This window comes from Chaetura pelagica, unplaced genomic scaffold (genome assembly GCF_000747805.2).
Source record: "Chaetura pelagica isolate M959 unplaced genomic scaffold, ChaPel_1.0 scaffold26, whole genome shotgun sequence".
Lineage (NCBI taxonomy): Eukaryota > Metazoa > Chordata > Aves > Apodiformes > Apodidae > Chaetura > Chaetura pelagica.
This window is the reverse complement of record NW_009953793.1, coordinates 1,170,773-1,183,938: the sequence shown is the minus strand read 5'-3', so window position 1 is coordinate 1,183,938 and position 13,166 is coordinate 1,170,773. Positions and strand designations below refer to the sequence as shown.

The 13,166-nt window shown below is 43.7% G+C and overlaps 1 protein-coding gene across 1 annotated transcript in view; it reads right to left on the bottom strand.

Moving 5' to 3' along the window:
• Window positions 1–13,166, bottom strand: part of TANC1 (tetratricopeptide repeat, ankyrin repeat and coiled-coil containing 1) — a 38,866-nt gene continuing 25,700 nt past the window's right edge. The window contains exons 16-24 of the mRNA XM_010001069.1: window positions 11,938–12,016; window positions 8,507–8,640; window positions 7,858–7,981; window positions 7,562–7,737; window positions 6,673–6,805; window positions 5,333–5,424; window positions 3,344–3,490; window positions 2,227–2,327; window positions 1–1,351 (exon numbers count right to left, since the gene is read on the bottom strand). Coding sequence (XP_009999371.1) covers window positions 1–1,351; window positions 2,227–2,327; window positions 3,344–3,490; window positions 5,333–5,424; window positions 6,673–6,805; window positions 7,562–7,737; window positions 7,858–7,981; window positions 8,507–8,640; window positions 11,938–12,016 — 2,337 coding nt within the window. The remainder of the gene's footprint in view (window positions 1,352–2,226; window positions 2,328–3,343; window positions 3,491–5,332; window positions 5,425–6,672; window positions 6,806–7,561; window positions 7,738–7,857; window positions 7,982–8,506; window positions 8,641–11,937; window positions 12,017–13,166) is intronic.

Below are 13,166 nucleotides of genomic sequence, written 5' to 3'. Positions count from 1 at the left end.
TTATACATTTGATTCAATGAATGATCGCTTTGGTTTTGTAGCTGTGACATGACTTAGCTGGCCTTCCTTATTGATGTTAGACTGCTGCTTGGAGACAGCATCTGGGTATAAATGGGAGGCTTGTTTAGGGGCTCTGCTGTCTTGGCAGTGGGTGGGTATTTGGCACTTTGGCTCCTCGCGGTCGTTGCCCTGCATGCTGTTCTGGTTGCTGTCTCCTGAGGCAGCACTCGCAGAGGGAGTTTTAGTTGGGTAGTGTTTGACTGAGAACTGCTCAAAATCTGGGGCTGGAAGGGCCCCAGAAGCAGCAGATGTAGACAATCCATCTGATGCCTGAGAGTGCCACGTGCGGCTGGAGTGAGTGTTCTGCTGCTGAAACCTGGCAGTCTTGTCCATGATGCCCATGAAGGGGGTGTTGCGGGGTCTGTGCTCAGCTCCAGAGCCCTGAAGGTGAGGAACAGGCTCCTTGAGTCGCACGTCTGGGCCTGGGCCCTTCAAGCTGTCAGGAAAACCACTAGCTGATGGCAGGCTGCTGGCTGAGGCAGCAAGAATCATGCTGCTGGATGGGGAGCCACTGGTGCCAGGGCTTTGCTGCCTTGCTTCACTGAAACTCATCTGAGCAGGGGCTGGGAACCTGTCGGCAGCTTTGGCCTTGCTTGCAAAGGAGTGAGCAGAGGTGTCCTCATTGTGTGAGTGGAAACTTGGGCTGGACATGAACTCATTGCATGGTTCAGAACCAGGACCCGTGGAAATGTTTCCAGGTGACAAAGTGGTTGATCCATCCAAATGCTGCATTTTAGAGTGCCTGACAGGCAAGGGACTGTGGGGAAGATGCTGAAAAGATGACTGTGTCTTTGTACTGCACTGACTGCTTCCTGTTCTTGAGCCAGGCTGGTTGGAGCTCAGGCGCTGATTAGTTTTTACAATCTGAGCCTGCTTTGTTGGCTGCATGACCAGGCCTGGCTCTCTCAGGTATTTGCTGCCTGTTCTGCTCTGAGGGGACGCAGACCTGGCTTTCTGCTGAACACCTTCCTGCAGGGTCCTGCTGTATGATGGAGCAGCTGCAGAACGCTGCAGTCTGTGTGGAGAGGAAACGGACTCATCGGGCTGTGGCAGATCATCCACCCTGTCTTGAAGAACAAAATTCTCATTCACACCTTGCGTAATGACCTCCTCCTCATTATCAGAGTTGTTAATTTGCTGCAGTAGCTGTGGAGACGGATGCTTCTGTTGTTGTGTTTTCTGGAACTGTTTGCATTCCTCTTCTACTCGAGCCAGGAGACGTTTTATCTCTTGATTGCTGGGACACAGCTGTGTGGCTTCACGTAAATCAGCAAGAGCAGCAAGCAGCTTTCTGATTGGGGGTGGGGGGGAAAGAAAAGTAAACTTAACCTGGAGGCAGATCTGAATCTCAGCATTGCCTAATACTGATCCACCTCCCCGACTTCCAAAGAACCATTCAGATTTGTCCTGTCCTGCTGCAGGGAGTGACACTATAAAAACCTGATCTTCTCCAACCCAGGGAATTCCTTCCTGCTGTGAAAGCACAGACCCAACCCTGAACCCTTCCCCTTGTATCTAACAGGTTTTGCAGGAAGGCAAGAGAAGTCTGTGGGCAGCAGCACAACCAAGGCTTTGTCTCTAAGCCCTTTCCTGTCATCTTCAGAGCAGCCGCCCTGCTGACCTCTGCCTCATGACCATGTGCTGTTCTGCTTGGCCAAGACATGGTAAACCAAAAAGGCACTTCTCCCTCTACTTCAACTATGCCACTGTAGTTTTGTATTTTTATCAGCTTAAAGAAATGGTTCCTCCTCTCTCCCCTTGTATTTATCTGGAAGTGCTAATGATTTTTAACATACCATGTCCTAAAAGCATCCAGTTATTATTCGTGCTGATAAACAATGCTGTACTGGAGGTTGGTGGCACAATTGACAATATCCTGCTGAGTCACGAGGAAGAGCAGTCCCATGCACTCATACTTAAAAATAAGCCCTCTCCACATCCATTTGTTACTTTCTGCACTGCCTAATAATTACCTAAATGTGTATTATATATTGCTTTTGGAGTTTGCTTGCCTTTAGCTGATATAGAGACCTATTAAAGATGGAAAATACACGAGGAAAATAATTTTTTCTTCACAAATCCCAAATACAATTGGCAGAAAAGAGTTACTGATGTGTAGGAAGTTAAACCAGCCCATGCAGACAGATGCACAGAATCAACCAGTACCTGCTGTTCCTCTTGGCTCTTGCTCGAGCATAATAGGCTTCATAAGACTTGGGTTTCAGATCCAGTGCTTTGGTAGCAAACTCTTCAGCCATACCAAAGTCCTGGGAATTTAAACATACACCCTGGTTACACACTGACAGTAGAAGCAGCTGGATGCTCTTAATTCATGGCACTGCTTCCAAAGCAGAGACAGCTGATGCAGTATGGGAAGTCACCTGCATCAGTCAGCAAGAGCAGGTATTTTCTGAAAGACTGAGCACAGACCTCATCTGGCCTGGTACCTGCTGAGGGAAACTGACTCCAATGTAGCTAAAGAGCAATGATAATAAATATATGGTTATTTTTCAACCCAGAGATGTTGAAATGCTAGAAAAGACCACACGTTTAACAGAGTAAATGACCACCTCAGACAGCAAAGCTTCAGAATGCGTTTTGGAAAAAAATGCCAGTTAAAGACTGAGGAATTTTTAGAGAAACAAGAAAAATCAGGAGATAGGTTGGACTAGTCTAGAGCTTTCTTCAATAAGGTACATGAAATTTTTAGAGAACTGCACTAGACATAATATGTGTCCCAGGCACGTCTAGAAACTTCCAATTGGAACAGATGCCACAAACAACTGGAATGACTGGGGAATCAAGAAGTTACCATTTGAAAATAAGGAGCAGTGTAAGGTATATGCAGAAAATGAGAAGTTTTTGCTCTGCGAGTCATTCAGGCTCTCCCCAGCCATCTGATGCAGTTTTGAAGGTACTGAGAACCAACCAGAACACACAACACAGCTGGAGATTTTGCTGTGTGGTAACAAAAGGGGGGGGGTTGTGGTGGCATTTTCCATTTAGTCTTTTAAGAGTACCAAAACTATCCAGCAGCTCTTCATTCCAAAATAACTGGATCACATAAGGACAGCTGTAATAGAAACACCCTCCCTCCCCAGCAACAGGCACTCATCTTGTGAAGTCCCCATCTGCTGGCACAATGAAGCCCAAAATCAGGACACAGTGATAAGAACTCTCAAATAGCAAAAATAAACATCCAAGTACAAACTGAAACATGCAGCAGACTAAAGTGTAGGAGTCTCAGTGCCAGAGAGGCAACAGATGAACAGCAAGGGCTTACATTTGTTTTTCGGCGGCATCGTGATAAATTCAGGTACAATGAAACTCTCAGCTCATTGAAAGCTTTCATTTCTTCCCCAAAGCCTTCCCTGGGAAACTTCCTCAAGGCATATTGATAGCGCTGGGCTGCTTCCTTCATCTTGCCTTTCTACAGAATTAGGGAACAAACTCTTAATATTGCAATACTGCTGCAGAAAAGCACACTTATATTTGACATCTACCAGCAGGTGTGCAAGTAAAAACCACAGAGCCAGATTTTTAAAAAATTACTACATACAAGTTGACAGAATGAGAGAACCTGCACTTTAACTGGAGTTTGTGTTTGTCTCTAAATTCAAACCTTTAGTGGTATTTCACCAGGATAACATTTGCATTCATACATACTTGTACCAGAAAACCCATGTATGATTATTTATGTATTTGTTCACTTTTTAAACAAAGCAGTCAAATATCTGAGGATGTAGCTGAATGAAAGTCTAAGGCCTAGATGCTTCCCAGGGAGCACACCCTTCATCAGGAAAGTGTCCATGAGGGGGCTCAATGGGAGAGAGATAAGAAAAGCAAATCTTTTAGTTGACAGGTAAAGTATTTTTTTTCTTTACAGATATTTACAAATTAATTTCTTTTCATAAATATTGGGTGTTATTATTATTATTTAATTCACCTTAACACTCAAATTTACTGTTAAATCTGGCAAGGAAAATATTTTATCTTATTTCATTCTGCTGGAGACCTGGCAGGTAGTTACTGCAGACTGAGCACACTCCAACACTGTTACTCTGCAAAGGATCTATTTAAAACATTTGGGCAAATAAAGTACATTGGAAGACAACTAAGTTCAATGACAATGACTCAGCTGCAGCAAGTCCTCTCCATCACTATAAAATTAAGCACTTCACAACCAGGTACCAGCAGGGAGTTCAATCTCTTGTCACAAACTCTAACACATGCCACTACCCAGTCCTGCCCTGTTACTCAGTGATCTCAGCATCCAGGCAGGGTCCAACCTGTGCAGCAGGTGGAAGAGGAACTGAAGAACATGATTTGGTAGCACCTTCTCCCTGTGCAACCTTCAACACACTGCTGGGGATGTGTGACAGAAAGAGGCTTTCCAGAGGTGACAGAACTGCCTCTGCACCATAAAATCTGTTTTCCTCTAGGCTGAAAGATGTCCCCTGCCTAAAGGTTTGATATAAAGCCCTAAAGCCATTTCAGGATCAATGAACTTGATAAATTATCCAGGTGTATTCATAAGACTCCTATACAGAATATGGGGAGAATCCAAGCAGGTCCATCTTGATTCGTGACAGCAAAGTCTCAAGGGTCTCCGTTATGCAAAGCCAGTTGATACAAAACAAGTACAAGAGACAAGGTGGCAGATACTTTTGGGCCCTTATAAAAAATCCCCACAAATTACCAGCTTTGTAGCTCAAACAGACTCAGCAAGTGCCTGTACAAGGCACCCAGCATTGTGCTGCACTAGTGAAGTGCAGGTGAATCCCACAGTTACAGATAGCATTCCAGTCTATCTGAGCAATGTAACACCACTAGTAAAAGCAATGGATCAAAAGAGCTGCCACCTTCCTCATCACATATTTAAAAAGCACACAAAAGAACATGACCCTGAAGAAAAGGATATGCCTAAATGCCCCTTAGTTCAACATGGCATTTTCCAACACGCACCTTACATTTGGAATTGCTTTTAAGAAACAAATGGCTGCTACAGATCTTCACAGAGCAACTTGCTAAAGAGGCAGAAAGTGTACTTATCCATCTTTGGGTTGTTTTTTTTTAATGTATGTATTCTACATGGGAGCTTTCAATTATTCTTTCCCTGGATTCTCAAGATTTCTTGGTCTCATTCCCCACACAGACGTGCAAGTACACATCTTGTCTGAACAGAAAGCAAGGTATAAAGAACTTTTGTCTGCCTTCAGACAGAAGTGCCACTATAATGTTCTGCTATCAGAAAAAATAAACAACTACCTACTTTGTACAGTATATTTCCTTCTTCCATCAGTTTCTGCAGTAGAATAAGGAGAATATCTGGTTTTGAGGTAGCCATCGCCCATGCCGCATTTCCTGCAAGTTAAATTTTAAGGATCTCTGACAAAAGGGAAGAAAGTGTGTTTCTGGTATCTATCCACACCAAAAAGCCTGATCCTACTTCAGCAGAAATTCCACTTGTGTGGAACTACTGCTGTTATCTGCACATATATTTACAATACATATATATCCACACCTGGCCCTGCTGCCCCACACAGACAGCAAATGGATATTAAATGGTCCAATTCATTTCGCCCCAGGTGCAAAGCCAATACAGGACAGTATGACAGTGATGGCAAAGCTCAGGCCTGAGTAAGCATCTGCATTTTATCATTAGTACCCAAATAATAATAAATGATAATTTAAAGGTACTACAGATTCAATAATTATCATGTACTCATCATCACCATGAATTTGCCATGCTCTTGGAGTCCAGAGGAGGCCACCAAGATGATCAGGGGCTGGAGCAGCTCTGCTCTGCAGACCGGCTAGGAGAGTTGGGGTGTTCAGCCTGGAGAAGAAAAGGCTCCAGGGAGACCTTAGAGCACCTTCCAGTGCCTGAAAGGGCTCCAGGAAAGCTGGAGAGGGGCTTGGGACAAGGGCAGGGACTGATGGTACAAGGGTGGGGGGGATGTCTTTAAACTGGAAGAAGGGAGATTTAGATTGGACATTAGGAAGAAATTATTTGCTGTGAGGGTGGTGAGACCCTGGCCCAGGTTGCCCAGAGAAGCTGTGGCTGCCCCATCCCTGGAAGCGTTGAAGGGCAGGTTGGATGGGGCTTGGAGCAACCTGGTCTGTGGGAGGTGTCCCTGCCCATGGAAGGGGTTTCATCTAGATGATCTTTAAGGTCCATACTAACCCAAACCATTGAATGATTCTATGATAATATATGATTTGCTCACCCTTTGCAAAAAGGTACGATTCTGTAATTTATTCTAATAATGTTATTTAAATGGAAAACTTCTCGATCTACATAATTCATTGTCATGATTGTGTCACTAATAGTGTAACCATAACTTTGTTGTTTATCAATAGAGTAACCATATGAAGAGTGACTTCTCCAGACCTCTTCATCAATGTATATCAAAGGAACAGAATAAAATTACTTGCATTTCCTCACTTTGAAGTTAGTCTTGACTGTCTGCCTTTAAAAGAAAGCAACTGATTTCTGCATCTGCAAACCATACATCCTACAGAAATCTGGTGTGCATTCCAAGCTGTATGAGAAGCAACAGGCACTCTAGCAGAGCAGATACTCAGTTTTCCTGGGGCAGGCTGACTCACCCAGCTTGGCTCCCTGGCGCAGCAGCGTCACCACCACGGCCGCGTTCCGGCAGCCGATGGCTCTGTCCAGGGGCCGCATCCCGCTCAGGTCCATGTGCTCAATCATTGCTCCTTTCTCCACCAAGTACTGCACCTGGCACGAGGAACAACCAGCCCTGTAACCTCAGTTGTGGTAGGAGAGGCACCACAATTTAAGCTACCACCTAATCTTCCTTGCACTCCAGAGTATGCTAAAGCCCTGTTAAACCCATGGAGCACAACTCCTTGAAGACAACACAGCACAGTAACCCTGTCAGACTGCTCCAAAGATCTGCAGGAATTAGGAAAACCAACACCCAAATTCCTGGAGGTACCTTTGTCAGGAAAACACTAAGACCACGGGTTCTGCTTGTTTGCTCCTCTGCCTGTGAGGAGGCCAGTGAGCAGAACTGCAGCCCTAGCTGAGAGGGGAGCAGCACCAGCCCCGTGGTTTGGGCACAGGGACCCCCAGACACTGCAGGGCAGCTCCAGGACCTGATCCTCCTGCTGCACAAAGACAACAGGCACAACACAGGCAGTTACTGTCCCTCAGCAACACTAACTACAAGTGCAATACTTAGGAAAGGGCAGTGCTGACAGGTCTGATGTAAGCCAGTTCTTCCCCAGGACCACTGCTCACCCAAATCCAACTGGCAGTAGCCCAGTATGGAAACAGGTATGAACAGTCCTTCCCACTCACAGACCTCCAAGGCCCAAAGCTGATGGCCTGCTGAGTGATCTCAGAATTATTCCACCTTTGTCTGTGGACAAATTTAATTTCTGTTTTAGTTGGCACTATTTTTTCTAAGCTTTGCTTTGCATTATGAACATTCAATACATGCCCAGTGTCTCTCCTGTCACTTCCACTTACAATATCAGCATCTCCATAAAAAGCTGCCAGGTCTAGGGGTGTTCGCCCATTCTTGTCTGTCTGGTCAGTCGTTGCACCTTTCTCAACCAGGTACTGAACCACTTCCCTGTGGCCTTTCAGACATGCCCAGCTCAAAGCTGTCAGTCCTTCTTTGTCCAGAGATGAAATATTTGCACCTGTAAAATGAAAATTAACGTTTTTATTAAGATGTCCTGTTTAATAAGCAAAATCACCAAGCCCTGGCAGATGCAGGCTTGGTACAGCTGTGCAGCCTTAAACCACCATTTATTTTCTACCTTCAGAAAGCAGAAATTCCACAGTGCTCAAATGTCCTTCACAAGAAGCCACCATAAGTGGAGTTCGGCCTTGCCTGTCGCTCAAATTCACATCAGACCCGTGCTCCACTAGGAGTTTAGCAATCTGGAATTGAAAGTAGCAGTTTAAAAAAAAAATGGCAGATGCAAATTTTAGCTGTAATAGCACGAACTTTTAAAAAAGAGATCTATTATATTATTTATAGCATATAGATATTATTTATAGCAACTGTTTGAGTTGTGCAGGACTTCTCAGTCTTAGCTGTTTGCAGCTCAAGGGCTTTCTTCTGACAGGGGTGACCAGAATGAGGAGGGCTCCAGAGTCTACAGGTTCTCCATTACTGCAGAAGCAGTACAGAGGATCTGAAATTGCCTTAGCTCTTGGTCTAGTAAGTAAATAAAATATTTTAATGTATTATTTTTTCAGGGCTATTATAAGTAAGGTTGCCATGCAGCCCATGTCCTTTCAGATCCTTTGCATCTCAAATAACTTTCAAAGCTTCTGAACACACCCCTTCGAAGTAGATGCTGATGTGTATTAGAAACTTTACACCTGTTTCCTACAGGACTAGAGATGGAAGGAATCAGCGCCCACTTCCCAAAGGAATCCATGAAGCTGGAGGTGCCAGACCTGCCAGTGGCCCTGCCGGACGGCACAGAGCAGCGGAGGAACCCCCCTCCTGTTGACTCTCCTCACGGCGGCTCCACGCGCTAGAAGCAGCTCGCAAACTTCCAGCTTCCCTCTTCCTGCAGCAGCTGTCAGGGCTAGAGAAAGCACTGTCATCAACATTCTGAGCTCCTTCACCTCCTCTTTTGACCCATGCCCATGATGTGTTACTGAACCCCCCGTTTTTTACAGCTGCTCCCTAAGATTTTCAATAACTGTTTTCAGACTCAGATGAATTAATCGGGAGCAGGTTAAGTCAAAATGCCACAGATGTTCTCTTTTTTTTTTTAAAAAAAAAAGATGATTCTCAAAGATAACAACTGTCTCATGGGCACAGCTTGTAGGTTAAAAGGAATCTTCATGAACATTTTTAATAAGCCCACCAGCCTGAGGCACTGCTGGTTCCTTTCTCCTTAATCATGCCTCTCAAGACAAGAGAGCTTCACCCTTCCCACGGGTGAAAACAGTAACAGCTCTGGGGTTCAACAGAGGGGCTTTGACCCACGTTCCAGGGAGAACTGTTTATTCCATCCCTAGCAGTGATGTATTACCAAGATATTTAGGTCTCTGCACAAACTCTCTAGCTTGGACAATTTAGCTTCAATTCTGCACCAGTTAAAATTGCTTTCCCTGTTTTTCAGGGTGAAAAACACAGTAAGTCACCAGCCAGCAGCTCCAACTGTTGTGCCAACCCTTGCTCTAGACCTCCAGGGATTACTGTTCACTCTCCAGCACACAGGAGACATCAACACTACACCTTAAAAATCTTTTTTGAGCTGAGCAGTGTACATTGCCAAGAGAAAGTGCTCTTGCCCTCTATCTAAAAACACAGTAACCTGGCAGCTCTTCAACAGAGAGATCCTCCCACCAGGAGACCAGCCCCAGCTGGAACAGCCCCGTGTGGCAACTGTGCACACCGACACAACTGGTTGTGACACAGCCCAGCTGTACGTCCAAAGGGCACCCTGACACACCCCTGACACCATCACTACCTTGGGCATTCACTGCACCTCTGTGGTCACAGGCAGGGCTCCTGGGAAAGCGAAGTCACCCCCAGACACCAGGCACTGTGATTTGTGACAGCTCTCCCTGCTGTGACACTGCGGCGCTGCCGTCAGGCAGCACACGTCACCAGCACCCCTTCTCCTACAGCTGAATATACCCCTGCCTTTGCACTGTGACAATCACTGAAGCTTGATAATAAAATATTTTCCCCATCATGATTTCTTCCCCTCTTCCATTTTGCTTGCATCAACTTATTGTGTGTTTTAAATGGAGCTTGAAATTAAAATGGGTTTTTTTGCTGTGTTGAAGCGTGGTCACACTATTCAGAAAATGGCCTCCCAAGCTGCCGCAGGACCAGCCGAGGACACGCCCCTCAGTACTCCAAAGCACATCACTGTGTGTTTTCCAATCAGAAGTGGGTCAAATTGTGAATTTCTTGTTCATAATCTTTTAGTCTTTTCATGTATGATAGGGTAGAATTAGTAAAATTTCCAGTGGATACTGAATACTGAAGCAAGTGGAATTACACACTCCAGGAAGCAGTACCTTCCTTCTTTAACAACGTCTAACCCACTCACTCTTCACCCACTGATACTTCACTATGTTACAGCTACATCAACTATTTAGACCTCAGCAGCTAGAAAGTAACTGCTATAACAACAAACTACCTTGTTAAAAAGCGTGACATTTTTTATTCTGTCAGAACCAGCATTTCAACTCAGGGTGTAACTGACATTACAGCAACAATGTAAATCCACACACCTCATCCAGGTCTAAGAGTCAACAATTTCTCCAGTCAGCTTCAACAACATCAGAACTAAAGCCTGCTCAGGAATTCCAACGACTCTGCTGGAAATGATCAGATCACCTCTGAGCTGCCTGTGAAGGTCAGGAGCAGCCAAAATTACGCTGTTTTCCATCCCTTTCATGAGGCAGCAAGTCATGCCCTTACAACCTCTCACTTCAGTTGTTACAGGACTTTTTTATCCACTCCTCTTTAAACTGCTACTTAACTTGCCTGGAGCCTGCACTTCACACACACATGGCCCTCAGCTACACTGGTGTGAGAAAACACTAGGAATGGCAACAACCACCTCCAGCTCTCTGTCCCTCTAGAAGACTCACAACACTAAATGCCAAGGAAACAGCCTCCACAGTGAGCAGGGCCAAATTCCAGCAGGTATCTGCAGTACAAATACAGGAACAGAAAGAGGCTGGTCCTGAACACCTTGCTGTGTGAAAAGGAAGGAGTTTTAGGGTTGTTCTGTGCTGCTCCAGAGTGTGAGGGATCTTCCCTTTCCCAAGCAGGCACTCATAAAGCACACTGCTTCACCCTCCTGTTCTATCCATCGCTGCCCAGTTCCGTAGCGTGATCCCATTTACCAGCCACAAAACCTGAGCTCACCCACTCACACAAAACTGAAGATGCCAGCAGCCTATACATGAGCATCCTTCCTATATATTTTTTTTCCATTCAATAATTGAAGAGCAGTATTTCCTGTGATGCTAAACCTGTAGCGGTCCTGACTCACTCTACATTCTTCTTGTCCCAGACATCCTGCTTTGTACTTCAGAGAGCTCAGAAGGGCCACAGGGCTGGGAGCCCCCTGGGCTCAGACCATCAGCCCATCACAAGCTGGGGCTGCACAAGGCAGCACTTGCTAACTTAATGAGTAAAGATTCCAAATAGTAATGATTTTCATACACAACATGTTGACTAGAAAATATTAAAGGAAAGCCAATTTAGAAACAGATGTATGATTTTTGGAATTACTTGGACTTGCACCAAGGATTTTGTGTATGTGTAGGATTAAGGAATGTTTGCTTCTCCAAAAGGTGCAGAGGCTGCTGACAACTGTGAAGAGACTGTTTTCCCACCTTCCTGTGCAACCTCAGCCGTTTAAAGGAAAGGGAGATGCTGCTCGTGGTAAAACAGGAAAGCTCCCAGCTGTAGGCTGCCCAGAGTACATTCTGTCTTTAATAATATATTTGGCATTTCCCATACATACAAAGGCACCTCTTTTCATCCACTGTCTAATTAGAACAAATGAGGCAACTGCCTACCACTTCCTGCAAACAAATGGGATCAAAACAAAGGTTCTCAAACAGATAATCCCACACGATTGTACATCACTGTATTTCCACAGGCAATTTTTTACTTAATTAGAAAGTCAGCAATTTACAGTAAGTTTAATATAAAATTACTCTTCAATACATGAGTAGATTTAGAAAGTTAAAAACACTGTACTTAAAAACTCCCTTTTGTTATTAAAACTAGCACTTTTCAGTACTTTCATCACATATAATTATTTGTTAAAAATCAAATTTAAGAACTCTTACTGTTTAAAAGAGCAACTCTAATTAGGCAAAAATTAGGAGAAAAGAAATACCTGTTTCTCCCCACAATGCATCAGTGTCATTGATGTCTATTTCATTGTCCTTTTCAGTTGTCAAGATGTAACCAACCACCTGTCAAAAACAGTCAGTGGAGATGCAGTGAGTCACCAAACCCACCAATTGTCACTTGCCAGACACAGCAGCAGATGAAAGACTTAAAACAAGTGAGAGTGCTTCCCTCTTCATGCATGCATATCACAAGATGCTAATATTCGTTATAATCCATCAAGGCAAGTTCAGCATGATTTTTAGTATGACTTGGTGATGACTGAATGTTATTGAAAGCAGTTTAAAAAAAAGCCCAGTGCCCTTCTCTTAATTGGTTCAGGGTGTTTTACATGATTATGATTTAATGAGCTCCTATGTGACCTACATATCCCAGAATAATCAAGACAAACAATGGCAAAAATAAAAATAAAGCATCTCAGTTCAGCAAGGAAATTCCATATTCTCTAGAACAAAGGTAAAAAAAGAGAATATTTGCATTCATCATGTACAGTGGCAATTCATGGTTTTGCTTTTACATTCTTTATATCTTAGCTGTGTTTCTACATTTCTTCACAGAATGGTTTAAGCACACATTGTTGAATGCTAATTTTTCAACTTGAGGTGAGTTATAAATTAAGTTTTGTTGATTTTTTTATATTGTATTAGGGAAATCTGGGTTTTGTGACCACCTGCTAGGAAAAAGATTATTAAATTAAAACTTCTTCTAATAGGTATTTTAAGCAGATTTTCTAAATGGAGGGAAGGGTCACTGAAATAGCGGCCAGCAGGTAAGGGAGTAGAATGACACTAACAGAAGGTTTTGGAGGCTACAGGAAAAAGCAAAGGTAGGAAAGGAGGAAGTATCTGGGTATTTTCAGGCTGTGTGAGAAGTGTTGTATACAAGGCATGGAAAATCCTAAAATTTGAAATGTGAGAATACAATTTATCTAAAATTTATGAATCGCAAAGGTCTTTTTTTCTAGCTAAGAAGAATTCAGGTTCTTGTTACCCTAGAAATAGCAGAAGATGGACACTTTCAGGTAAGAGTAAATATATATGATTAAATATCAGAATCTTGACCTTATAGCAACTTAGAATAGATTTAGAAGATATTTTAGATATTTTGAAATGGTTTTACTGAAGAGATCTTAAGTTTCTACTTTTGGCACATCACTTACAATACACACACCAGAAAATCCATCAGCCTGGTGTGATCTTCACTCAGGTAGCTTTC